This window comes from Vulpes lagopus, chromosome 24 (genome assembly GCF_018345385.1).
Source record: "Vulpes lagopus strain Blue_001 chromosome 24, ASM1834538v1, whole genome shotgun sequence".
NCBI classification, from domain to species: Eukaryota; Metazoa; Chordata; class Mammalia; order Carnivora; family Canidae; genus Vulpes; species Vulpes lagopus.
Window position 1 is genome coordinate 8,638,212 of NC_054847.1, and position 12,458 is coordinate 8,650,669.

At 47.8% G+C, this 12,458-nt stretch overlaps 1 protein-coding gene across 1 annotated transcript in view; it reads left to right on the plus strand.

Annotated features, from left to right (window-relative positions):
• The first annotated feature begins 268 nt into the window (after positions 1-268).
• TFCP2L1 (transcription factor CP2 like 1) overlaps positions 269-12,458 on the plus strand; it is a 56,982-nt gene continuing 44,792 nt past the window's right edge. Inside the window, exons 1-3 of the mRNA XM_041739595.1 lie at positions 269-414; positions 876-905; positions 3,669-3,820. Of these exons, the coding sequence (XP_041595529.1) occupies positions 353-414; positions 876-905; positions 3,669-3,820 (244 nt within the window). The 5' untranslated portion in view covers positions 269-352. The remainder of the gene's footprint in view (positions 415-875; positions 906-3,668; positions 3,821-12,458) is intronic.

Sequence of the window (12,458 nt, forward strand, 5' to 3'; positions counted from 1 at the left end):
GCCCGGGCCCGCCCTCGGGGGGGAGGGGGAGGGGCCGGGCCGGGTCCCCCGCAGCCCCCGCAGCCCCGCGGCCCCGCGGCCCCAGGCGCGCTCGCTCCCGGGAAGGGCGCCCGCGCGGGTCTGCCAGGTGCGCGGCCCCCGGAGGCCCCCCCGCCCCCCCGCCGCCTGGGGGCGGTCCCGGCCGTGGCCCCGCCCCCGCCCCCGCCCCGCCCCGCCCCGCCCCCGAGCGGTCCATAAAGCCGCGGGCCGGGGCGCCGCGGACGGGGCCGGGGCCGGGGCTCGGAGCGCGGGCGCGGGCGCGGGCGCGGGCGGGGGAGCGCGCCTCCCGCTGGCTGGCGGCGGGGCTGCAGCCATGCTGTTCTGGCACACGCAGCCCGAGCACTACCACCAGCACAGCGCCGGCAGCTACCTGCGGTGAGGTGGGGGCTGCGCGGGGGGGGGGGGGTCGGGGGGGCGCCGTCGGGGCTCCCGGGCTGGGCGCGGCCGCAGGACCCGGCCCCCCCCCCCCCTCGGCGAGCGGCTCTCGGGGCCCGGGAGCGACGTCGCGCAGGCTCCCGCCCGGGGCGGACGGACGGACGGACGGAGAGCGCGCACCTGCTGGCCGCAGCCCCCGCGTCGGCCCGTCTGTCCGTCGGTCCGTCCGTGGGTCCGTCCGCCTGCGTGCGCGGAGAGGGCGCCTCCTGCCGGCAGTCGGGGCGGGGCGGGGGCGGGGGCGGGGGTCTGGGCCGCGCCCTTGGGCGCCCTTGGGCCGGGGGAGAGCGGGGTCGGGGTCGGGGGGAGCTCGGGCGGCCCCTCCCCGCCCTCGGGTGGTCCCGCGCGGGGTCGGGCCCGCGGGCGCGCGCTTGCCCCCTGATGGCCTCTCTCTCCCCCCGCAGGGACCTGACGAGCGCTCTTCAGAGGGAGAGGTACGTCCTGCCTGTTGCCCCCGGTGCTCCCGTCCCCTCCGAGGAAGCGGGCGCCCCGGTGGCCTCGGTGCCCGCAGGACCGTTTTCCCTGCGCCGCGGGCAGTGGGGCCTGAACCAGCTCTGCCCGTCTGCAGCCCCATCCCAGCCGCGGCTTGTGGCTTATGCATGTGCCGGATCTAGCCCAAGGGGCACCTGGTGCGGGCTCGGAGGAAGTGGACCGCGAGGCGGAGGGGCCGCTGGCCCTGGTGACCCCGAGGCGGGGCCGCTCTCACCCCCCCCCCCCCCCCAGTTCCCGCTCAGGTCCAGCAGCGAGATCCCGGCCTGGGTCGCTGTGTCCACTGATCCCCCCTGAGGACGTCGCCAGGCCCAGAGCGAAGAAATGATTGGGTCCAGCTCATGTGGCTCCTGCATTTCATGCATGGGCCTGAGTACTAGGAGGTGTTGTAAGTCAGTCTCACATCCCAGTGAAGGAACAGGAGCCTCCCTGCAGACCAGGGGGACGTGGCTCTGGGAGATGTCAGAGGTCCCCCGGGCAGATGTTAGTCTCTGCAGAAAATTTATCCACTTACCTGTGTGAGATGCTACAGTGCAGCCCATTTATTTATTTATTTATTTATTTATTATTTTTTTGGAGTCCATTTAGATTGTACTGTGTGATGATGGGTTAGGGTTGGGGTTTCGCCTAGATTTTAGCTTCTGTCCGTTTAAATATGTTGCCCTGTCTTAAAAAATGAGTTTGAAGGTGACCTTGAGTGGAATGTGAGGGTTTTTAAGACTTCCTGGATACTTAAAATGTCATCCCATCAGGGGATAATTTTCTCCTTGTATGGAAGGTGCTTCTGCTTCTGAAATGGAAATTGGTCTGTGGAATTCCTCAGGCACAGTTTTTTAGGATTTTGGTGTTGTTTTGAGCCGGTTGGGATGTTTGGAGGAAATTGAGGTGAAAGGTGCCATAAAGCCAGATTGGTTTCTGGGGTCATTTAGGGACCATGGATGAGGAAGCATTTAGTCCACGCTATTTTAAAAAAAACTTTTTTTTTTCTTTTCTTTTTCACATCTTGAAAGCTGGGGTTTCACCCTTTTAGAAGCTGACCTCAGTGAAGGCCAAAGTGGAGGGTCAGTGAATATGCTACTGGCTCCCCCAACTCCAGAGCGAGAGTCTTCTCCTTTTCCTTGGTTTTTATATTTTCTTTTCCATCATCTCCTTATGCTACAGAACCTCTGCAAGCTGTCTGACCTTACCAGGGTAGTGACCTATACTCCTTTCTTCCCCTTTTCTGTTTGATGTTCTTGTGACTTTTATTCTTGGCAAATAAGGATGCCAGGCTTGACACAAGTTACTGCTGAGTGATGGTTTTTACCACCCCTGCTTTTTCTCTCTCTTTCTTTCATTCTTATTTTATTTTAAAGGCAGCCCATGGATTATTAACTTAACACAGTCTGGGCAAACATGGAATTATGCAATCCCCAGGTGAGCAGGCCTGCCCGCTTCTCCTGTGTTCCTAGATAACCATTTGGGCTGGGAGTGTGGGTTGGTGTGGTGAAAGGAAGGTGAGGTGTGTGTGTGTGTGGGGGGGGACCAAGAGAGCACTGTGCCTCTTGTCTTTGGGCTGGGGACAGTGGCCAGGGAGGCCCCCACACAGGAGAGTTTCCAGGTGTGCTCCACACCAGACTTTAACGTCTAAGAATTGTTTGGGATTACTGGGGTGTGTTCCTGGTTTGTGTTTTAGACTACTCGTTTATTGTGTTGTACAAGGAACAGATTGTACCAGTGACTGCTGTTTATACACTGAAGTGGGGTCGGTGGATCTGACTCATAACCTGGGATCCTCAGGGAGGAAATTATCAAGATAAGGGCACTAGCATTTTTGGGGCACTTGCTTCTACGCTGCTTAGGATTCACAGTTCTTAAATGAACCTCTCCTGCTCACAGGCGCTTTATGTCCTCAAGAATTTCTTTTTCCCTTGTAAGGGCATTTAAAAAGTACATCTAGAGACCAGTCCTAGGCTGATATGAGGCTGATTGTTTTTGGAGGTGGAAGCGAGTTTTGTAATCCCTGAACATCTTGATTATTTTGCATTTGGATAAGAAAACGGAATTAAAACCGGACTCTTAAAAAAAAAAAGCAAAAAACACCGAAGTTTTCTTCTCTCCTCCTTTTGCATTTAGGAGATCTTAGTATGATCCTTAAAATAAGGATTATTGGCCATCTGGCCCTTTTGGATGATTGGGATGGTCTCGGCCTGGACGAGTGAAATGCAGTTTCATTTGCATAGTTTACGGAGCCTGAGGACAGGGTTGAATTGGTCTGAGAATCCACCAAGGAATAGAAAGAAGGGTTTACTTAAAAAATGAAAAAGTTTTGGTCAGGTTCTAATGCTGAGAGCAAGACCCCATAATGAGCAGTCTCTTGGGGATGGAAACCAGGTGACATTTAAAGTTCACTCCGCTGCTGCCAGTCCCCTTGTCACAGAGATTTCTCTTCTCTGTAATTTGTAGATATTAGATAACTTTGCATTTTTGCCTCCTTTGATTTACTCTCTGGAGGGCCGTTGAGTGAAAGATAGAATCGTGGAGGATTGGTTGACTCCGTTTGAAATCAGCATCTGGGCGTATGGGGGTGACGGGAGGTGAGGTCGCGTGCTGTGCCGCGATGCCCTGGAGGCCCCCCGCGGGTCAGGGTCCCTGTCCCCGTCTTGGCCCTGTCTCCGCCCGCGGGCTCCCCGGGGCTCTGCTCCTGATCGCCCCACCCTGTGTTGCAGTGATGTGCTGGCCCTGCCCATCTTCAAGCAAGAGGAGCCCCAGCTGTCCCCCGAGAACGAGGCCCGCCTGCCGCCGCTGCAGTACGTGTTGTGTGCTGCCACGTCCCCGGCCGTGAAGCTGCACGAGGAGACTCTGACCTATCTCAACCAAGGTAGTGGCCAGAGCGCGGGTGCCGCAGCGGGGCCTCCTTACCCGGTCACCGTGGGGTTGGCGGGGACCGAGACTGTTCTGTCCGCTTCCTAGCCCTGTGCCCTCCCCGAGTCTCCACGTCTTCATCTGGAAAGCGGGTTACCCAGGTCGGCCGTGGGTAGCCGAGGTCGTGTTTCTGGTGCAGGCCCCCCACGGGGCGGAGGCTCAGCGCTTGGCCGTGGTTAGAGTGACTAGTGACCGTGACCGTGACCGTGACTGGTGGCCCTTCCTGGGTGGAGATGGGGCTCCTCATGTATACTAGGTCTGCTGTCCCCATCCCCACGCAGCACCGGGGCTGACAGGAGCCCCTGGTGGGGGTGGGGGTGGCGGTGGCGCTGGCGACAGGCCCGCCCACCCTGTCCTGAGCCCTGAGCCGTGGCACAGGGTGGCGGAGGGCCTTGCACTTTGCATCTCCACGCTAGCACTCCCTCACACCCACTTGTGCCTGGGTGTTGGTGTTTCCCTGTGTAAACTGAGAAGTGTAATTTTGTGACATTTAAAAGAATGCAGCTGTTTAAAGTGCCTGGTATGATAATGGCTGTTGGGTTGCTGATTCCCTTTATCAGGACACGTGGATCAGTGTCCTAACAGGTGGCGTTTTCGTGGTTTCTCTATGATCATGCGTAAGTGTTTATTGCGCTTCCTTCCTGGGTCACCTCGTAGACACCCTGGCATCGAGGGGATTAATTGACCCTGTGTTTTTAAACGGGCAGAGCAGAGCGGCAGGGGGAGCACGGTGGTTTCTGTAGGGCTGCACTGAATTGCGGGGGAGCTGCAACGTGGTGGCAGTTCGTCTTACGTGGGCTGCCTCCTTTCTGTAGAACCCGAGAGGCCTTAATTTGGAGAGCCCACGGAGGGTGGAAATCCAGCCTGATCATCAGGCCGTCCTCTGCCCGCTGGCCAGCTTCTGGGCTGGGGCACCGGCTCAGAGTTAGCAGTGGCCCTACCTGTGGACGGAAGCCGCCCCGTCCCCCCATGGTTGACATGGCTCAGTGGAAGGGCATGATGCTCTCCGAGGGGAGCTCTGTGGCCTCAGCTGGGTGCCGGGGCCCGAAGCCAGGGTTAGGGGGTGCCCGACTCGGGCCCTGACGGCGGGTGATGTGGCCTGTGGGAGGATTACGTCCGTGCCTCTGCGCTAGTCTGTGGAGTGGCTCTGGCCGTTTTTCTTTCTCTTTCAGACAACATCAAGTGCTTCCAACTCCTGTAGCTCTGCTTTCCTCCCTGGGCCTCTGCTTCTTTGCCTAAACGTAGCCTGAAGAAACGGGCCGGGGCTGACGTGCACGGAGCACGGAGCTCCAAGGCTGGTCTTGCTCCCGCCCCGTCCGTCCCTGCCCCGTCCTGCCCCGTCCTGCGGTGCTGAGGAGTGAATGATGTCTGGGGCCCCGGGGGTGGCCCTGCGCGCTGAGTGTGCCCCTGCCCTCCCGCCTCCCGCGCCTCCTCCTCCCCTCCACCACTCCCCCCTGCAGTCAGCCAACTTTGCACCATGTTTGGCGATCGGCATACTAGGCTTTTTCGTTTCTCCTTTGATCAGTATAGAAAAGTTAAAACAGAGGGGAAAAGAGTTGCCTTATGGTCGTGTGTCAGTTTGGTGTGTTTACTTTAGATATTTTTTGAGTTGCATTTTCCTGGTTATTAAAATAGCACATGCTCATTATAGAAAATTCAGATGATTTAGACACGTATGAGGAAGAAAGTGGAAAGGAAAATCTCTTCTGATTTCACCTGAAGACCACTGCCAACCTGATTTCCACATATATTTGTGTGTCTTTTAAAATTGTGATCCCGTTCATTTATTAGAAATATGAGCTTTTCGTAGTTCATCGAGAAGCTTTGAGGACTTAAATTTTTGTAGTGGTTACATAGTATCACATGTTAATAGGGCTATGGCTTTAACCAGTTTCATGGGATGGACATCGAGCTTTGAATTGTTGTCTTTGTGTGAGATGTTTAAAAAACATAATAAATTACCTTTGAAGTAGGATTATTGGATGGAGAGTTACAATAAGGCTTCCTATGCATTTTTGCCAAATTGCCTTCTCAGCAGAATGCCCCAGCTTATACTCTAGCCAGCAGGGCACACTTTACTGTTTCTTTTCTGATAGTGGACATTGTGGCTCTTCATCTGAGTAGTGAAACTTAGAACTTAAAGCAGCACTTTTGTCATTGTGGTTATGATAAGCTAGCATGTATGCAGCCACGCGGTTGAATATTGTAAAATAGGTTTCTTGATCTTTTAAATTTCTCCATCAGTTATGTTCATGTTCTTCACACATTTTTCTATTGGGATGCTTATATCTTATTGATTATAAGAGCACACCCTATGTGAAGACTGTCAATCTTTAAGTTGCTATCTGTTGCAAACATTTTTCCATGTTGGTTGCTGGCCATTTACCTATATTTATTGTGTGATACCTGTATTTATGCTGTGGGATCTAGGTCTTTTTTTTTTTTTTCTGTGTGAGAATATATTTGAAATGTTTATTGTAAACCCGGTCTTTTGAAATAGTTTTTCTTCGATTCTAAGAATGCCTGCCCACCCTGAAATCACATAAAGATCACTAAATTTCATTTCATGGTTTCTAAATTTCAACCTTGAAATGCATTTGGAATATTTTTTGGGAACTAAATAAGTATCTAGTGATATTTTGAATTATTATTACATTATATACATATAATGGTATATATATATATATATATTTTAGCTTTACCAGTGAGATTTATACTGTCACATTGCATCTGGAATTTTTGATGTTTTAAAGGTCTAACTTTATGTATTTTTCTAAGTAGTTAACTTACTGGTTATTGCCTAGCTGATCTTTCTCTCACTGGCTTAAAATGTGGCTTTGGAACATTTAAGCTGTATTCTAGAGCATTAGTCCAGAAATATAGGTATTTGTCCTGTTGCCCTGATATTCATCGGTTCTTGCTCCAGTTCACATTGAGCTACTCATTGTGGCTTGGAAATGGTTTCCCTATTTGAGTGTAGAAGTTCTTTTCATCATTTTTCTTAGCTATTCTCTATCATATATTATTATAGATGGATTTTATTATCATTAAATCTCTTTCGTATATCTTTCCTTTTACATTGATGAGATTATATACTTCATGAAATTGTTTCTTGGTTTTATTAAATACTATTCTTGTAGTAACGTTTTCTGTCATTATTAGAGCCTCTTTACTGTCATTTAAAATGTCTGCATATTATCTTACTATTTTTGTTATTTAGGAGAGTATAATGGCATAAATGCTGGAAGAAAATACGCAATGTAATTATTTTAATGTCTGTCTCCCATAATAGAGTGGAAACTCTAGGAGGGCAGAGCCATGTCTGTTTTTCTTTAAACATTGTATCCCCAGCATTAAGCGTAGTGCCTTGACACTGATGTAGGTGTTCTATAGATATTCAGAAAATTGAACAGTAGGCATGACTTATTTTATTTTCATTTTATTTTTTTCTCCTCCCTTTTTGTTACTGTTATTAATAATGCTGAACTGAATATCTTTTTCAGCATCTCTTATTTATTATTTTTTTAAAAAAATATTTTATTTATATATTCATGAGAGACACAGAGAGAGGCAGGGGGAGAAGCAGGCTCCCCACAGGGAGCCCGATGTGGGACTTGGGTCCCAGGACCCCGGGATCACGCCCTGAGCCGAAGGCAGGTGCTCAGCCACTGAGCCACACAGGCGCCTAACATGTCTTATTTAAAGTAGCTTCTACTTCTCTGTCATATGACAAATGGTCATTGATTCAGTTAAAAACAATAGTTTTGACACATCCATTAAAACCTTTTTGATTAATTGAAGAGTTAGCTAATACTATTTGATGTTTATTACATTTCTATGATGTCTTTTGTACTATTTCTATGAGGCCATGCCATATCTTTTCCTTGTAATGGTGTTTTTAAAGTTCTCTGAAAACATGGGGTGGGGGTGGGGGATGCTGTGTCTGAAAGACATTTAAACCATTGGATATTCATTTCTCAGAGCAGTGTCAAGCCAGTGTGTTACATATGGGTGTCTTATCACCAATGGCTAATTTTATATATGGTGAATATTATTTGTAAAACAAAGTATGTCCTCTTCCTCTGACATGGAGTCCTAAGGAATAGGTGGACAGCTATTACATGGAGGTCTGCAAAGTCCCAGATCAACCTTTTTGTCAGTGGCCCGATCTTTCTTGAAGGCTGGAGCCAGAAGGAAGGGGTGTAGTGGGGGAGGAGGATTCAGGGAAAAGAGAAGAAAGAAAACCCCAGGCAATCTGTGTGGGGAATTTTGGCTTGGAGCTTAAGGAACAGCTTTAGCTTTGCAAGAATGGCTTGTTACAGAGGTACCTTTTAGTATTTCCTTCCAAAGAACTTGGATCTTAAATATAGTAATGGATTCTTACAGGAATCTTACTTTTTCACTTATTCATGGAATGAAACTTCCTGTCCTTTGGAAGGAGAGGGTGGTTTAGTGAGAAGAAAGAAAAGCCACCAACAAAGGCAAGAATGAAGTGTGTGTGTGTGTGTGTGTGTGTGTGTGTGTGTAGGGGTGGGATGGGGGTGCAGTTAAGCACACTGCCTGTCCGAAGAAGCCTGAGTGGTTTAGGATGACTGAGGTTTGGGGAATACAAAGGAAAGTGTGAATGCTATGGCTGGAGTGGTAGACCAGATTGCCAAGTTCTCCAGCTGCCTCAAGGAGGCTGAACTGTTGGGCAGCCGCCTGGGCAAGTCCTTACCCTCTTACCTTCCATTCCTCATTTGTAAGATAGAGGAAATAACATTTCTGTAAAGTCAGTGCTACCATGTGGATAAAATAAGTTGATGCCTGTAGAGCACTGAAAATGGTTCTGGCACATAGAAAGCACTCACATATTGGCCATTATTAATAATAAAGAGTATTCTTGTTTACTTTCATATTATTATTATTTTTTGCCCTACTCTTACCCCAATTCTATTTTGGAGGTTAACAAGGTTTATCAAATTGGGACTTTCAGGTTTTTTTTGTTTTGTTTTGTTTTGTTTTTACTGTTTTGATCCTTTTCCTAATTCAAAGATTAATACAAGGTTGGTGCTAGAACTAAAAACTGCATCTCTTAGAACTGCGAGGTGTCCAAGCTTTGGACAGATTAAAGCCAAGAAGGCCTGCTGGACTTTTCTGTTCTTCATTCACTATACAACCAGATAATAGACATAACCTGGAGGAGACATTTCCTACACAGGCTGTTAAAATGCTATCTTTAACTTTGATTACAAAAGTCACCCGACCCCTCCCTAAATGATGTGGGCTGTTTTATTGAGGATTACTTTGCTTGAATCCTGAGCGAAGTAAAGCTTTGTGCAAGGACCTCTGCCTTTAGTGAGATCCTTTGTTCGGCACTGTAGAATTTACGGATACTTTCTGCTACTCCTTTGAATCCTTTTCTCAAAAGGTATTCCCATTTTACAGATAGGCTGAGAGAGGCGAAATCCACTTTCCTGTGTCATGCAATTAGGCAAGCCTGGGGAGTGGTTGAGTGGTGTGATGTAATAATGAGGAGGACACCCCCCCTCCCTGGCCTGGGCGTTTCTGGGAGCAGTGCCTGCCACCTGTTACTCCCAGTGCAGCTCTGAGGATAGTCAGGGAGACCACTGAAGGAATGGAGGGGTAGACAATGCCTCCTTGAACAGAAATCCATAATCCGTTGCCCTCCTCCCCACCCCCCCTGCTCTCCACCCATGGTGACCTGAGGGAATGGCCAGAGAGATAAGAACTGAGGGTGGGGAAGTCCTGTCTTCCTGCTCCTAGACCAGAACAGAATGACAGCTGCCTTTTTACCAGCTTCTACTCTAGGAAAGTCACTTAAATTCCAGAAGCCTCGGATTCGGGATGGTTTCATTGGTGTGTTGCCTTGAGAATTAAGTGAGTCCCCAAGTGTCTGGCAAGTGGTAAAGCACAGTTAAGTTGCTTGCTCTCCCCAGTTATATCGGTGACTTTGAATTTAAGGAATGAGGCAGAGGGTTACTTGTTAGACTTTCTCCGTAGCTGACGTTTTCTTTCCACATTAACTTACAGCTTGAAGTTTGGGAATATGAACTGAGTAAACCACATGATTCTTAAATATATTACTTTTTTCTTAAAAATGCTTTTTCTCTCTTATTGCTTTTTTTTTCTGAGTAAAAAAGTGACACATGCTTACTGTAAAACAGAATGTCAAAGAGTACACAAATTTGTATTCCAGAAAGTTGGTCCATAATCCTACTTTCCAGATTTTTCTTACTCCTACATTAACCCATATCTAATTATATAGACATATATACATACATACTTAATAGAAATGTGTGCCTCCCCCCCCCTTTTTTTAGGGTGCGCATGCCCACATGAGTGACTGGGTGGGGGTGGGGGGTGGGGAAGGGGCAGAGGAAGAGGGAGAAGCAGACTCCCTGCTGAGCAGGGACCACCCCCCAACTCAGGACTCCATCCCAGGATCCTGGGATCATGACCTGATCCTAAGGCAGCCACTTAACCAGCTGAGCCACCCAGGCACCTGGGAGAGAGAATATTAAGCAGGCTCCAAGCTCAGCCCAGAGCCCTGCATCAGCCTCTATCTCATGACCCTGAGATCGTGATCTGAGCTGAAATCAGAAGTCAGGTGCTTAATCAACTGAGCCACCCAGGTGCTCCCTGCCCCTTTCTTTTCAAGAGAAATGGGATCGTATTCTTATTTTCAGCCATTTGCTCTCTTTTCCCCTCAAACAAAAATATTCTCAGTCTTTCCATGTGGGTACATTACAAAAATAAAAAAACAAAAGTTGATCCCTCCTTGTTACGTTATGATCCATTGTGTGGATGTCCCATAATTTGTTCTGTTGAGGAACATCAGGCTTGTTTCCTCCTTTCTTCTTTTTGTCTTTTTCGTTTTTTCCTTATCAGAATTATATCCAGCACTGCAGTGAGCTTGCATGTGCACGTATTTTAGGCTTAAGCAAGAGTGAGAATATCTGCGGGATAAATACTGAGAAATAACAATTGCCAGTACAACATTTTGATAGGTATTGCCGTGTTGCCCTGTGATGAAGGTGTACTTATTTGTAATTCTACAAAAAATAAGTATCAAATAATTTATTTCCTCCTGCCTTTTCTTCTCTTCCTTCTCTCTACTACACCTGAAATATAAAGTCCTTGAAGCAGAGACTTTGTTCTCTGCTATTCCCAGCTTAGTGCCTGGCATACCATGACTTCTTTGTTTTTTATTTTTATTTTTTATTTTTTAAGATTTTATTTATTTATTCATGAGAGACACAGAGAGAGAGAGGTAGAGACACAGGCAGAGGGAGAAACAGGCTTCATGCAGGGAGCCTGACCTGGGACTCGATCCTGGGTCCCCAGGATCACACCCTGGGCTGAGGCGGTGCTAAACTGCTGAGCCACCTGGGCTGCCCACATGACTTATTTGAATGAATGAATGATGTCTGTTTGCCTTTGCCAAAACCTTTTAAGAACCTTAAAGTAGTGGGGAAAGTATAAGGTATTCTCATAATTTTTATTGCACTGATATTGAATATATGTATGCATATATTTTTTAAAGATTTTATTTTTAAGTAATCTCTGTACCCAATGTGGGGCTCAAACTGACAACCCCAAGATCAAGAGTCGCTTGCTCCACCAACCACCAGCCAGGCGCCCCTGAATATATATAATTTTTATGTTATTTGGTTATTAATATTCTGTTTGCTTTTCATGTGATATACCATCTTCTTTCTTTCTTTCTTTCTTTCTTTTTTTCTTTCTTTCTTTCTTTCTTTCTTTTCTTTCTTTTCTTTCTTTCTTTCTTCTTTCTTTCTTTCTTTCTTTCTTTCTTTCTTTCTTTCTTTCTTTCTTTCTTTCTTTCTTTCTTCTTTCTTTTTTTTCTTTCTTAATGAGAGACACAGAGAGGCAGAGACATAGGCAGAGGGAGAAGCAGGCTCCCTGTGGGGAGCCCAATGTGGGACTCGATCCTAGGATCACGCCCTGAGCCAACGGTAGATGCTCAACCACTGAGCCACCCAGGTGCCCATACCCATTTTTCGAGTGGGATTTTTATTCTTATTTAGTTGTATAGGCTCTTTTCATATTTGGGATAATGTGTTAGAAATATTTTTCCAAGGACGCCTTGGTGGTTCAGTAAGAAGCAGCCAACTCTTGATTTCGGCTCAGGTCATGATCTCAAGGTTCTAGGATCGAGCCCCTTGTAGGGCTTTGCACTCAGCAGAGAGTCTTGAGGTTCTCTCTCTTCCTCTGCCTTTGCCCCTCCCCCTGTGTGCACACATGGCCTCTCAAATAAATCTTTTTTTTAAAAGATTTTATTTAATCATTAGAGAGAGAGTGTGTGTGTGCATGAGAAGGGGAGGGGAGGGAGAAGCAGACTTTCTGCTGAGTGGGGATCCTGACTTATGGGGCTCGATTCCAGGATCTGTGATCATGATTTGAGCCAAAGGCAGATGCTTAACAAATGGAGTGAGCCACTCAGGCACCCCCTAGATAAATAAATCTTAAACTATTTTTCCCTGTTTTCATTTATTTCATTCCTTTTTCATTTATTTGCTTGTTCTTTTTCTCTTACACAGTATAGGTTTTCATAAATATTTATGGGATCA